The sequence below is a fragment of the Nycticebus coucang genome, chromosome 13 (assembly GCF_027406575.1).
Source record: "Nycticebus coucang isolate mNycCou1 chromosome 13, mNycCou1.pri, whole genome shotgun sequence".
NCBI classification, from domain to species: Eukaryota; Metazoa; Chordata; class Mammalia; order Primates; family Lorisidae; genus Nycticebus; species Nycticebus coucang.
Genome location: NC_069792.1, coordinates 101,665,660 through 101,678,501, shown reverse-complemented (window position 1 = coordinate 101,678,501; position 12,842 = coordinate 101,665,660). Strand labels below are relative to the sequence as shown.

The following is a 12,842-nucleotide window of genomic DNA, read 5'->3' as shown; positions in this document are numbered from 1 at the left end:
CGAGTGTTTGCTTTTTTGACACAAAGCTCACCCTTAGTAAGAGTGCTGTGGCATCATAGCCATAGCAACCTCAAACTCACGGACTCAAGCGATCCTCTTGCCTCAGCCTCTGGAGTAGCTGGGACTACAGGTGCCTGCCATAACGCCTGGCTATTTTTTAGAGACTGGTCTCAAACTCCTGAGCTCAGGTAATCCACCTGCCTTGGCCTCCCAGAGTGCTGGGATCACAGGCAGAACCACTGCACCTAGCTCAATTTTGGAGTATTTGCACTATACTTACTGGTTAAGCATCCTGGATCCAAATATCTGAAATTTCACATACTTGAATGTGCATTTCCCTTGTGCCTCATGTTGGTGCAGTCAAAGGTTTGAATTTCCCATGTTCTAATTTGGGATGCCCAACCTGTAGCTGCTGAGAGAATTTTTTTTGTCTCTTCTATTTTTCCTACTTTCCAAATTCCTCTAAAGAGCACAAATAAATGCTGTTGGGAAGAATTGTTTTTTTTTTTTTTGTAGAGACAGAGTCTCACTTTATGGCCCTCGGTAGAGTGCCGTGGCCTCACACAGCTCACAGCAACCTCCAACTCCTGGGCTTAAGTGATTCTCTTGCCTCAGCCTCCCGAGTAGCTGGGATTACAGGCGCCCGCCACAACGCCCGGCTATTTTTTGGTTGCAGTTTGGCCGGGGCCGGGCTTGAACCCGCCACCCTCGGTATATGGGGCCGGCGCCCTACCGACTGAGCCACAGGCGCCGCCCGGGAAGAATTGTTTTTTAAGAACCTGTGCTCAGCAAGACAGCCTGGGACTCAGCCAGGTGTTTTGACTTCTTGTAGGGGTTAGAGACCGGAGCTTTTGGGTTCAGGGCCTGTGATAGCTATTCAAGGTCAAAGAATAGGGACAAAGGACAAAGAACATGGCTCCAGAAGGCAGAGCCAGGTGGCCTAAAGGACCAAGCAAGAGGTGAGGTCACAGTGGGTGCCGCGCTGCTGGGACGAAGACTCTCCCAGCCTGCAGGAGCCTGGCTGCTGGTCTAGGCCTCCTCTGCAGGCTCAGCCTTGCCAGCGTGCTGGTGCGGGGTCAGGGATGAAGGTCCTGTCCTACACTTGGCCTCTACTGACCTCCTCACGCCACACTCAGGGGAAAAGCCTGATGTGAGGTCTGACCCAGGGTGAGGCCGCATCTGGCGGAACCTGCCCTAGACCAGATGCGACCCCCATCTGGGCACGGTGCGGAGCCTGCTGAGTCCATGGCCTGAAGGAGCTGGACCAGAGGGAAGAAATGGACCAGCTGCAGACAGACAGTAAGGCCCTGCAGGGACACCTGTGGCTTCCCCACAACCTTTTGAGCCACCCCAAACGGAAGCAAGTCTCTGCAAGGAAGGTGCCGCCTCTAAGAAGCTGGAAGGGAGCCCCAGGTGGCAAGAAGCCTAGGGGAGCCACGTGGAGGCTTGTGAGAAGCCATAAGGGCACAGTCCAACTTTAGGCCGTCAAAGACCCTCTGTCCCAGAGGGGAGGAAATGGGGCCTAAGCCCTGGGTGTCCTCTGGAAAATGGGCTTGCTGAAGACTGATGACATCAGACGTGCACAGTGCAGGTGCCTGCAGATGCTGACGCAAAGTAAGGCCCTAAGCCTCCTTTCAACAGGACTAACGACCTGCCACAGGGACATCTGGGGGCTAGGACAGGTCACAGCAGGACTTCTAGGAGGGTCTGGGGACTAGTTAACATTGCCAGGAGCACCCCCACCTCACCCCAGTGGGCCCAGAAGGAGCAGGTGGGGCAGGGAGAAGGGTTGTTAACACTCAGGGCCACCCCCACTCTGCTGACCTCTTTCCTTACCATAGGGGCTGGAAGCTCCAGGGCTGTGTGCCCCTGACTGCCCTTCCTAGCTAGGGAGAGGAGTCACAGCCCTGATCCGGCTGTAGCAGCCTGCCCTTGTCAAGACCTGTGCACCACTGGGCCCCCTCCCCAGGACAGGGTAAAGGTAGGCAGAAAGACAATGGGGTGAGGGGCCCCAGATCTGAGAGCTGTGTGGAAAGAACAGAGCACTATTTAGAATAGACTAGAACAGGCTCGGCGCATGTAGCTCAAGTGGCTCGGGCGCCAGCTACATACACTGCAGCTAGTGGGTTCGAATCCAGCCCCCGCCCGCCAAACAATGACAACTGCAACAAAAAATAGCCGGGCGCCTGTGGTCCCAGCTACTTGGGAGGCAAGAGAATTGCTTAAGCCTTATTAAGAATTGCTTAACCTTATTATTTTGAGGTTGCTGTGAGCTGTGATGCTGCGACTCTCTACCCAGGGTGACAGCTTGACACTGTCTCAAAAAAAAAGACTAGAACCAGAAACCTTCGAAATACTCAAGGATGAACTGCCAAAGAGATCCCATGCCCAGCGTGGAGGACAAGCATTGCGCTCCTACTCCTAGGCAAGCCAGCCCTGTCCTCATCCCGCCTTCTTTGGATTTCTGCCTTTGGGTGAGCGTTATGTCAGGGCACCTCCAGCCCCCTGGGGACAAACGAGGTAGGTCTGAGTGGAGCAGCCCTGTCTCCCATCTTCCCTCCGGGATGGGAAGAAGCCAGAAGTCCCGCCCAGGCAGGAGCTGGCTCCCATGTCCATCCCAAGAGAGAATTTATTAGGGACGGTGGGCATGCCGTGCGCAGCGGCGCCAGACAGGATGGAAGGGGCGCAGGACCCCAGCGGGCCGGTCTCAGCCCCGGCTACTCCCGGTAGTGCACCCTCTGGTGCTGGATGAGTTGAGAGCTCTGGCCGAAGGCCTTGCCGCAGATGCCGCAGGCGAAGGGCTTCTCGCCCGTGTGGGTCCGCAGGTGCCGGAAGAAATGTGAGCGGCCGCGGAAAGCCTTGCCGCAGTCGGCGCACTCGTAGGGCTTCTCGCCTGTGTGGATGCGCTGGTGCTCGATGAGCACGGAGCTCCAGATGAAGGCCTTGCCACACTGGCTGCAGGCATAGGGCTTCTCCCCCGTGTGTAGCCGCTGGTGGCGCACCAGGTTGGAGCTCTGGCTGAAGGCTTGGCCGCACTCGCCGCACTCGTAGGGCTTCTCGCCATTGTGGGTGCGCAGGTGCTGCGTGAAGTGCGAGCTGTGGCTGAAGGCGCGGCCACACTGGCCACACTCGTACGGCTTCTCGCCTGTGTGGATGCGGTGGTGCTGGATGAAGCCCGACCAGCCGCGGAAGCGCTTGCCGCACTCGTGGCAAGCGTAAGGTTTCTCGCCCGTGTGGATGCGTTGGTGCTTCAACAGCAACGAGTTGTACTTGAAGCTCTTGCCGCAGGCCTCGCACCGGTGCAGCTTGGTCTCCCGCGCGCTGCTCTGCCGCGTCCCGTGGCCTGCGACCTGGCCGAAGCTGTCCCCCAGCTCGGGCCCACCCTCGACCCCGGGGGCTCCCCGTGTCTCGAGTGTCGAGAGCCACGCGCCCGTGTGCTGAGTCCCTGGCAGTTGGCCCGCCGGCTGCTCCAACCTGGGGCACTTGGCTCCCCGCGGAAGGCTTCTCAGGAGGCCCCGCAGCGTACCCCCGTCCTGGCCCACCCCGTCTTCAGGGACACGCAAGGGGAGAGGGGCAGCCTGCTCTGGCTGGGACTCCGAATCTGAAATGAGAAAGGGCAGAGGCAGATAGTCCTTGGTTGCAGAGCCCTGCCGTGAGGCTTGGGAACCAGGGTAAGAGCAGGGCTGAGCCGGGTGACCTGATCAGAGGGGCTCAGAGCAGAGAGGAGCTGGATCCCCGTGCCACAGGAGAGTACCAGCAGAGGGCTAGGGGATTCCGCAGGATGACCCAGAGCTGCAGGGACGGCCCAGTCATCTCCGTGGCCTGAGCCCATGTGTAGAGCCTGCAGTGGCTAATGAGACCTGTGACAGGAAGGAAGTGCCTAGGTAGACAATGAGTGTCAGTGAGGGTCTGGAACTTGGGAGGGCTCTGGAAAGTGGTCCTGCACCCCAGGGACTGATGAGGGAGCAGAGCTCAAGGAGAAGTGAAGCTTCTTCCTCGGCGGTGTCTGTGGCTCAAAGGGGTAGGGTGCTGGTCCCATATGCTGGAGGTGGCGGGTTCAAACCCTGTCCCAGCAAAAAAAAAAAAAAAAAAAAGTGAAGCTTCTTCCAAAGAAAGGGTGCTGTGGGGCCGCCCAGGACCCCACTGGGAACACTCCCATTGCTGGAACAAGGCCAGCTGCTGAACCCCGAGGCTTGCCCTCACCCGAGGGTGGAGTCCCAGCAGCTGGTCCTGCTCCATAGCTTTTCACAGGGCTGGCCAGGCCTGGGTGGAACTGCACTGCTGCCCACCTCTCTGGCCCACCCTGGGACCTCCTTGCACCAATCTCTGCTGTAGGGTCCACTTCCTAGGGACCTGACCGCAGACATCTTCCCCTCCCCCACCATCCAGGTGTGGGTGGAGAGCTTAGTGCCATTAAATTCAGCTGACCAAATGCTGACCATGTGTGGGGCTAGAGACCCTGAGGAGGAATCCTGAGGACTTCTCACAGTGGGGGAAAGGTGGCGGGGATCTGTATTAATACAGCTCAGCCAAGTGCTCCTTGTAGGGACAGTTGGCAGTCCCAGGGCACACACAGGGGAGAAGGGGTCCAGTATGACTCCCCAGTTGGCCTGGCAGGGGACAGTGTCAGAGACCCCTGAGTCAGAGACCCCAGCCCAAGGCAAGGGAGGAAAAGGAGTCCTGCTTTTCATGTCCAGTGTGGGCTGAGCAAGAGTCCACATGGGGCCACTAGGGTAGGTGGCCATGGGGGCCTGGGTTCCAGAGGAGGGGTCTAGGTTGCAGTCATAGCCTTGAAGTGCCAGTAACAAGGCTGGGACTAGATGGGGGAGGGGGCTAGAGCCAGGGACCAAAAGAGATCCCAGTAGGGGTGCCACAGGGGTGGGTGTGGCACAGAACCTGCCAGGAACCAGAGCTCTAGCCCCTAGTAGCCCCTGGGAGCAGCCAGAGGCCAGGCCACTGGGGAGGGTTCTGCTCACTCACCAGGCCAGAAGGCGTCTCTGCCAATCTCAACTTCCTCTATGTCCTCGAGATCCAGGTCAGATGGCTGGGAGAGCACCTCAGGGCTGGAGCTGGGGGAGCCTGGGGGGCAGGGAGGCCACAGCTTACCTCTGGCCCTCGAGTGCCACCTCCCTCAGATTAGTGTGGGCTGGCAGCCATGCCCCCCAACACTCCCTTGCCCTGTCACCCCAAACAATAGGCCAGCCTGTAATCCAGGAATGCCTATCTTCACTCCCAGTTGGTTCAAGACTCCCTCCTCTAGAAAGCTCTCCTGAAGACTCAGCTTTGGGAGCTCACCCCCTTTTAGTCTAGTAAGCAGAGGCAAATCCCAGGGCGGCCTCAAAGTGGCTCCCCTGCTCCTCCAGATTGGCTGTCACCTTGGCTGACTCTCGCCTGACCTTTCCACCCCGTCATATTGCTCTGGACAAGCCCTGGCCCCAAGGTCCGTTAAGGTCAGGTGTAGCAGGTCACAGAATGGGTCAGAAGTCCCAGCTCTCAGCACCTGCCCCCACGTGGACATTTCTGCAGAGCTCCATCAGCTGCATCTCTGCTGGCCCCCTGCCCCACCCCATTGCCCCAGGGCCTCTCAAGCCGGTGCGCTGCTGCCTCACAAAGCTGCCCTCTTTCTGCTGGTGGTTTTTGCTGTCCCTCCTAGGCTTCCCATTGCCTGACCAAGTCTTAGGACCCTGACCACATAGGGCCAAACCCTGACCAGCACCCAGAACAGGTGGAAGCAGCCATTTTCAACGTGCCCCGAAGTCCCAGGCTACCTCCTATTAACTGAGGTCCACTGTGGGGCTGGTGCTGCCTGTTCTGGGGCATGGAGGAACAGGGTGGGCTTACTGGATGGACACTCCAGGCTCAGTGCCCACGGCTAAGCTGGTGCAGGAGTCTCCAGCACATCATGTTAGCTGTTAAAAGAGCATGACGACAGCAGGACACAGGGGCACACTGCTTTTGAACAGGGTCTTCAGTGTTCCCAGGGAGGGGCCCTGCCCTGAGGCTCTGGTGCCTGAGGCTAGTCACCTCTCTGGTGGAGAGGGGGTGGTGGTTGGGGTGTCTGCCCACTGAGTACAGCAATGGAGGGCAGCTTAGGTCTCGTGAGCACAAAGGCAGGAGCCTCCCTTGGCTGGGCTTGGATGCTCCAGTGTCACGTGGTGCCAAAGGAGAGGTGGGCACAGGCTTCTGACCCCCAGCTGGCTACGACAGTGCCCAGGTGTGAGCTTTCATGGAGCTCTCCAACTTTCAGCAGGTGCTGCCCTGGTGAGCTTTTCATGAACAGAATAAGGGAGAGGCTTCTGAGGGCTTGCCTCACCATGGGGACAGGGCCTTTGCTGTGGCTTCCTGTGCTCTGGGCACTTGTGCACACCCACTCGCCCTTCTCATCTGTCCCCTTTGGAACTCCTCTGTTGAGGGTGGTTCCCCTCTGGAGAGCCACTTAGAGCTGGAAGTTCAGGAGGTGGCACAGCCTGAGATACCCATTCCCTGAGAGCTGCTTGTCTGTCCTAAAAGCAGGTTACAGTGTCCTAAAGCCAAAACCTCCTCTGGGCCCTCCCCAAGGTAAGGACAGGCCCAGAGCACTGGCCTCTCAGCTGTGACCTGCACACCTCACTCATGGCCACCCTGTTGCTATCACTGGGAGACCAGGGGAGCAAGCTGGTTCCATGGACAAATACAGGGCCAACTTCCCAGAAATACTCCTGCAGAGGGGTGGGTCAGTGAGCCTCCCAAAGCCACTTGTGCCTACACGGCTGCAGACACCCTCATCACCCTTGCCGCCCGAGCTAGGATATTACCAGAGGAAACTTGGCAGCAGTCTGGGAATGAAAATGGCCCAGGACTCTGGCCTCCAGCTTTGTTCCTGGGCCATGCAGGGACGTGGACAGGCAGAATGTCCCTTAGGCTGTCACTGTCAGAGGCACAGAGGCATCACCAACACAACCCAGGGAACAAAGCAAGCCCAAGCCACTGTCAACAGTCTCCCTCAGCTGTGGGATGGATGTGAGCAGGCAGGAGCGGACTCAGCACAGCCCTGGGGCCCCAAGTTACCCCTTTAGGTTGAATACAGCACCTTCTCGGCCCTTCTCTGGGAGAAGATAGGGCCTGCCTTAGGGTCTGGTACAGGCAGGTCACAGCATGGGTCACTGTCATCGCACTGCTTAAGCCCCAGCTCCCAGCATTTGCCTGCAAACCTGGATGTTTCTGCAGAGTTCAAACAGCTGCCATCTCTGCCACCCTATGCAGGGCTGAGCCAGTCCCCTCTAGGTGCACAGCTTGCTCCTGCTGTCCTGAACTGCCCCGGCCTTGGCTGATGAACCCACTTATCTGTAGAGTTACCTCCCACCAAGCCCTGCACTGCTGTGCTCCCCACCATGCTGGGACACAGGAATGGTGTGGCCTGAACTGGAGAAACACCAGGCCGCCCACCTGCCAGGGGCTGTCCAGGTGGAGAGCAAGGAGACTGTGCATGCTCAGGGGACAGGAAAAAAGGGGTATTTCACTGGCTGGAAGGGGCTTCTCTTGTGTGTAAAATGGCACAGCAAGTGCAGTGTGCCTGGCCATGGCCCAGGGTGAGGCAAAGGAGGGGCAACTGGCTTGGGCCAGCCAGTGGGCACCTGGAGTCCATGTATCAGGTGCCTGACCTGGAATGATGCCCTGACCACAGACCCTTGCCCACTAGCCTAGGCATGCGTAAGGGTCCCAGGCCCCCTCTGTCACTTCCTCTGGCCCACAAATTGCCCCTCTACCTGCAGGGCTCCTCATCACACCTTCCAGGGGTCCTCAAACTGCGGCCCAAGGGCCACATGAGGCAGTGTGATTGTATTTGTTCCCATTTTGTTTTTTTACTTCAAAATAAGATATGTGCAGTATGCATAGGAATTTGTTTATAGTTTTTTTTTTTTAAACTATAGTCCGGCCCTCCAATGGTCTGAGGGATGGTGAACTGACCCTGTTTAAAAAGTTTAAGGACCACTGTATCTAGACCTTCCTCTGGTAGTGCTGGCTCTGGTGGGCATAACACATTCCAGGCCAGGCCCATTAGCCCCCAGGCTCAACCCCAGCTCCTGATCCATATCTCCATGAGACAGAAAGGTCCTGGGAGAAGAAATGTCTTGCCCTACCTGCCAGGCCTCCCTGCTCTGAGAGACTTGGGCTAGGCCAGCGGTTCTCAACCTGTGGGTCGCGACCCACAGGAACTGTATTAAAGGGCTGCGGCATTAGGAAGGTTGAGAACCACTGGGCTAGGCCAATTGGCAGTCTTCAGCACTGCCACAGGACTGCAGCTGCATGCCCACAGGGCCGCTGCAAGGCCCCCTCTACCTGTGCGGGGTCCTTCCCTCTCCCCACTGACAAATGGCTCCCCCAAAGACTTCCTCTGTGCCCCAAAGCCTCCTAGCTAGGTGCCCAGCCAGGGAGGCTCCTGAAATGACCAGGCATGTGAGGTGGGCTCAGGAGATTGCTGGGCCCAGTAAGTGGGTGAGAGAGACCCAGGTATTAAACAGTGGGTCCCCACAATCTCTTTCTGGCTTATCACAGACTCTGGTCTGGAATTTGTGGGCTCTGAGAAATCCTGGGTTGGCCCTGACTGGCATGAAAGCCTTGGGCGGTTCCAGAAATGCTGAGGTCTCCTGTGCTAATGAATCTGTGGATCCCAAAATGCTCCCAAGGAACCAGTGGAGGACATGAGTTCCATGCAGCCCTGCCTCTCCTGACTGCTCGAAGTTTGGACAGGAACTACTATCACCCATCTATGCTGGGATATCTCCTACTCTACCATGGGCCACCTACAGGCCTTGGGGGCCCAGGAAGGGGCCTACCCTATGGGCCCTGCCCTGCCGCAGGACCAGCGTCTCCTGGCCTCACACCTGCTCTTTACGGCCATCCTGCTCTGTGTTCCTGAATTCCAACTCTGGCATAGCAGGGAGAGGTGTGAAACTGCTGCTATAGCCCACACTGCCTCCACAGCAAAGCTCTTAGGAGTTTTACAACATTTGGAGGTGGTTCCAGTGTCCAAGAGGTGTGCATGGGCTGGCCTAAAGCCTCCGGCTCTGGGACCCAAGCCTGGCCTTCTGTGATCCAAGGGCTTGTAGAGACAGAGTAGGAGGAAACCTAACCCTGCACCCCCCTGCATCCTAGGCATTGGCCTTCTCTTCAGCTGTGTCTTTTGCTGTCCCCAGACGATCTACTGGCCCGCCCATCTTCCCCAGATACTGGTCCCCTCACAAGGGCCACATCTCAAGGCCTGAGAGGGGGGTCAAGTGTGTGGGCTCAAGTCAGACCAATGTAGAATGGATTCTTGGCCTTATGTCCTCTTTTGTGTGCTTCTACATCCCCATCAGTAATAGGACAGAAGGGCTTACCTCACCTGGAGATAATGTGCACACAGCCCGGCACAGGGCCTAGCACCCAGTGTAGCCACCTGCGACAATCCTCAGTAGTCACTATGCCTCATCATCTAGCACAGAGCCAAGACCCACCACAAGGGAGGACCCTTGGCATGGGGTGAGACCACCTCCCGGGCTAGGCACCAGCTCGCCAGGTTTGTCTTACATAGGACCTGGCCAACACCGGCATCCTGACTGTGAGGGTGGTGCAGCTGGGCTCCCTGGGACATGCAGCAGAGAGAGAACCTCAGGACCCCTGACTTCTGAGAGGGAGCTGGGCCCATGAGCACCATGAGCCTGGGACTCCCCTTGTGCCTTGATCCCCAGACTCCACTAGATCACCAGTGAGGCCACACCACTGGGTGTGGAGCAAGGCCACAGCTCTGTTCCCTTCAGGAAGGGACAAACTAGGGTGGCAAGAACTCTGGACACTCTATATTCCTAGAATGAGAACAAAGACTCAGGGAGATGACTTACTCCTGGTCACGCTGGGCCTGAATTTTGACACTACTTTTCCTCCCATACCCCAAACCCAGCAAAGAAACAAGTCTCAGGGGACTGTCCCCTAGGGAGCCGGAGCTTGGGCTTGGCTCCAGCCTCAACCATCCTAGTCAATGTCACCCTCTCAGGGCTCTGTCCCAAGGCCCTGGCCCCACTCCCTGGCCTAAGCATGTGGGAGCCTCAGCATCCTGATGAGCTCCACAAGGGTCTGGTGGTGCTGCTCAGTTGGCCAGAGTGTCAGCTCAGGGCAGCGCTCCATGGTGGCAGAGACAGGGCAGAAGGAACATGGCAGGTGGGTGAGTACCATGCTGATGCCCGTGGAAGTGAAGCCGTGTCTCGTGGTGCTGGGCTCCAGGTGTCCCCGGTGAGGAGAGACTGACAGGGTACAGTACAGGAAGGGACTCCTGAATGTCCCCTAGGGCTGCCATCTTCCCTGAGACCTGCCAAAGGTGTGCACACCTGGGACCTGGGAAAATGAAAACCACAGCAGATGAGGGGGGTAGAAAAAAATGCTGGGGTGGGCAGATGAGGGCAAAGCATGCCAGCCTCTGAGGTGAGAAAGAGGCTCATTCATTCAGTGGGCAGTAAGGATGAAAGGTCAATCCACGGGGACCTGTGGGGCTGGAGTACTAGGTGATCTGGGGCCTGGCATAGTCACTCAGTAAGAAGTGCTTAAGAAATGGCACCATCCAGACCTGCAGGGCTTGAACCAAAGCTCTCATCCCAGCACAGGGTTTGGAATGTCTTTCCAACCTAGGGCATCACCCACAGAGAAAAGCATGCTGATTCTTTTGGAAAGACCTGAACTGGGGACCACTGGCCCCATAGGAGGGTGAAAAACTGGCCATGCCCACTGTGGTATTAATGTTTTTGATGAAATCTTAGCAAAGGTTTTCCTGAACAGCAAAGGGAAGATGTTGCCAGAGAGAATCTTCTTTTTTTTTTGGCCGGGGCTGGGTTTGAACCCGCTACCTCCGGCATATGGGACCTGCGCCCTACTCCTTGAGCCACAGGCGCCGCCCCAAAGAGAATCTTCTTTCTCAAACCCTGTGGAGCCTTCAGAGGCCGCAGGTTGTAATGCCCCAAGTCCCACACTGCCCACAGTGCTCTCACACTCATCTGTGGGACAAAGATACTTTTTCTTAACTTGGTTTGCAAGAATGGCTTGAATCCAATGTGAGAAATGATTTTTTTCTTTCATACTGCGATAAAGTAGGAACTCCTTACTTGGGGCAGGTAGCAAAAAAGCGGATGGGGAGGAAAGGACAAAAGTTAACACACCTCCAGCAAGGGTCAGGGACGAATCCTGCTTCCAGTGAGTCGGAGCGGCGGCCAATAGGGCCACCACAAGGTGCTCAGCCTTCTGGGTCGGCCCCTGTGGCCTAAAGATGGAAAGCGACTGAGCAGCCAGGTAAGTGAGTCCAGGTTAGGGCTGCAGCATGACGCTGGGTGCTCAACCGCGAGTCACATCTCCAGTTAGTTAACTTACTAGGGACTCATCTGGAGAAAGATCCCGGTGCTGGCCCCAGGACTGAGCAGATGTGGCCGTCACAGGTTGCAAACCATTTTATCCCCGTGGATGTGAGCACAAACCCTGCGTTCCACACCCACGCCGCCTCAACAGGCTGAAGGGACGGGGGCACACTAGCCACCGGCTCTGGGGCAACTTGCACCCCCTCTTTTCCCAGTCCCGTGAGTTTAGCCGAAGAGCGCAGCTGGCCGGGCTGAGGTGCGGCGGGTCCACACACCCAGCCGCGGACCCTCGGACAGGGACTTCCAGCTTGTCTCTCGCTTGCAAAGTGGGGACGACCACAGCCCCCACCAACAGGTGAGTGAGGAAGGCGCCCTGGAAACGGCCACCCGCGATTCCCGGAGGACCGGCGCGCCACGGCTGCGGGGCCGGGCGGAGCCCACCCCAGCCCCCAGGCCCAACCCGATGCCAAGGTCACGGCGAGGGGAGGCTGCAGGGAGGGGCGGCGAGTCCGGCCCGGGAGGGGCCGCACCGCGGGGGACGGTGCCCCAGCGCGGGCCAGGCGGGGTCCCGAGCGTCTGGAAAAGCCGCCACAGCCCGCGCCCACTCACCTTGGAGCGGGAGGAGGCCGCCGCACGCCGGCCGGAAGCGCGTCCAGCCCGGCCCCGGCCCCGCTGCGCGCACTTCCGGGACGCTCTGGGCGCCAGGAGGCCCGGCCTCAGTGGCCGCGGGGCGTGGAACGCGACCTTTGCGTGTCCTTCGCGTCCCCTCCGGCTGGGGAGGAGTGACGGGCGGCCGAGCTGACCGCCTGGGGTGGTACGCCGCCGCTCTGTTCCCAGTGGCCGGAGCTGCGGGCCACACGCCCATCACGGAGTGCGTGAGGAAGGTGCCCTGGAAGCGGCACCTAGGCCAGGGGCTGAGTCGTCTCCTCTCCGTCTCCCTCTTAAGGCTGGGGGTTCTCGGTGCCAGGGCGGGGGTCCGCGTCCGCAGGTTGCAGACCTGGCACGCCCGCCCCGCGGCCATGACTTCCCTGTGTGTGCTGTGCGAGCGTCTACACGCAGTCCGGTCCCCCTGTCACACACTCCAAGTGCCCCGCACACGCGCGGCAGAGCAGGGGCTGGAGCTGCCACGGAGGTGGCCAGATGCTTTTGACCCCTTGGTTTCTTGTCTGTAATCGGAGTAAGGTTCAGTTTGAAAGTTACGCCCATGTCGCGCTCCGCATGGCCTTTCTTTCCTCTGGAAGACGGTCTAGTCCCGGGTGTCTTGAATGCCCCAAACTGCCCTTCCATCCACGTGTATTCTCTAGGGCCTCAGGAGTAGCTGTTACAAGTTTGCCCAAAACTTTTTCATGGAATTCTCTTTGTTCTTGAATTTCCTGATGCTCATCCGGTTTCTCAGCTCCTGTTTTTATAACCTGAAAAGAGCAAATTATGTCACTCCTTGTTGGGATAAATAAAGGACCAAGAGGGTTCTTGGAGCCTGTCCAG

The 12,842-nt window shown here is 58.1% G+C and overlaps 1 protein-coding gene across 3 annotated transcripts; it reads right to left on the bottom strand.

The window, feature by feature from the left end:
- Positions 1 to 772: 772 nt before the first annotated feature.
- On the bottom strand, positions 773 to 12,761 carry GLI4 (GLI family zinc finger 4). Of its 3 annotated transcripts, none has more exons than XM_053559198.1 (5): positions 11,967 to 12,000; positions 11,166 to 11,266; positions 10,189 to 10,350; positions 4,981 to 5,079; positions 773 to 3,601 (listed from the first exon to the last, which is right to left on the bottom strand). In XM_053559198.1, exons 3-5 carry the CDS (start codon positions 10,310 to 10,312, stop codon positions 2,718 to 2,720), a joined length of 1,107 nt encoding a protein of 368 aa, XP_053415173.1. In that variant the 5' UTR covers positions 10,313 to 10,350; positions 11,166 to 11,266; positions 11,967 to 12,000; the 3' UTR covers positions 773 to 2,717. The 3 variants fall into 3 exon arrangements, with proteins under 3 accessions (XP_053415173.1, XP_053415174.1, XP_053415172.1); XM_053559199.1 differs by lacking the exon at positions 11,967 to 12,000 and adding an exon at positions 11,374 to 11,945; XM_053559197.1 differs by lacking the exon at positions 11,166 to 11,266 and having other exon boundaries at positions 11,967 to 12,761.
- Positions 12,762 to 12,842: the final 81 nt, after the last annotated feature.

What these genes read in the sequence shown, in the direction of transcription:
- GLI4 (XM_053559197.1), bottom strand. Translation starts at nt 12,378, where the DNA reads ATGGCCGCGGGGCGGGCGTGCCAGGTCTGCAACCTGCGGACGCGGACC. An exon ending in CGGCCTCCTCCCGCTCCAAG is followed by an intron (nt 10,351 to 11,966) that starts GTGAGTGGGCGC and finishes TCATTTTCCCAG; the next exon opens with GTCCCAGGTGTGCACACCTT. An exon ending in CAGAGACGCCTTCTGGCCTG is followed by an intron (nt 3,602 to 4,980) that starts GTGAGTGAGCAG and finishes TTCTCATTTCAG; the next exon opens with ATTCGGAGTCCCAGCCAGAG.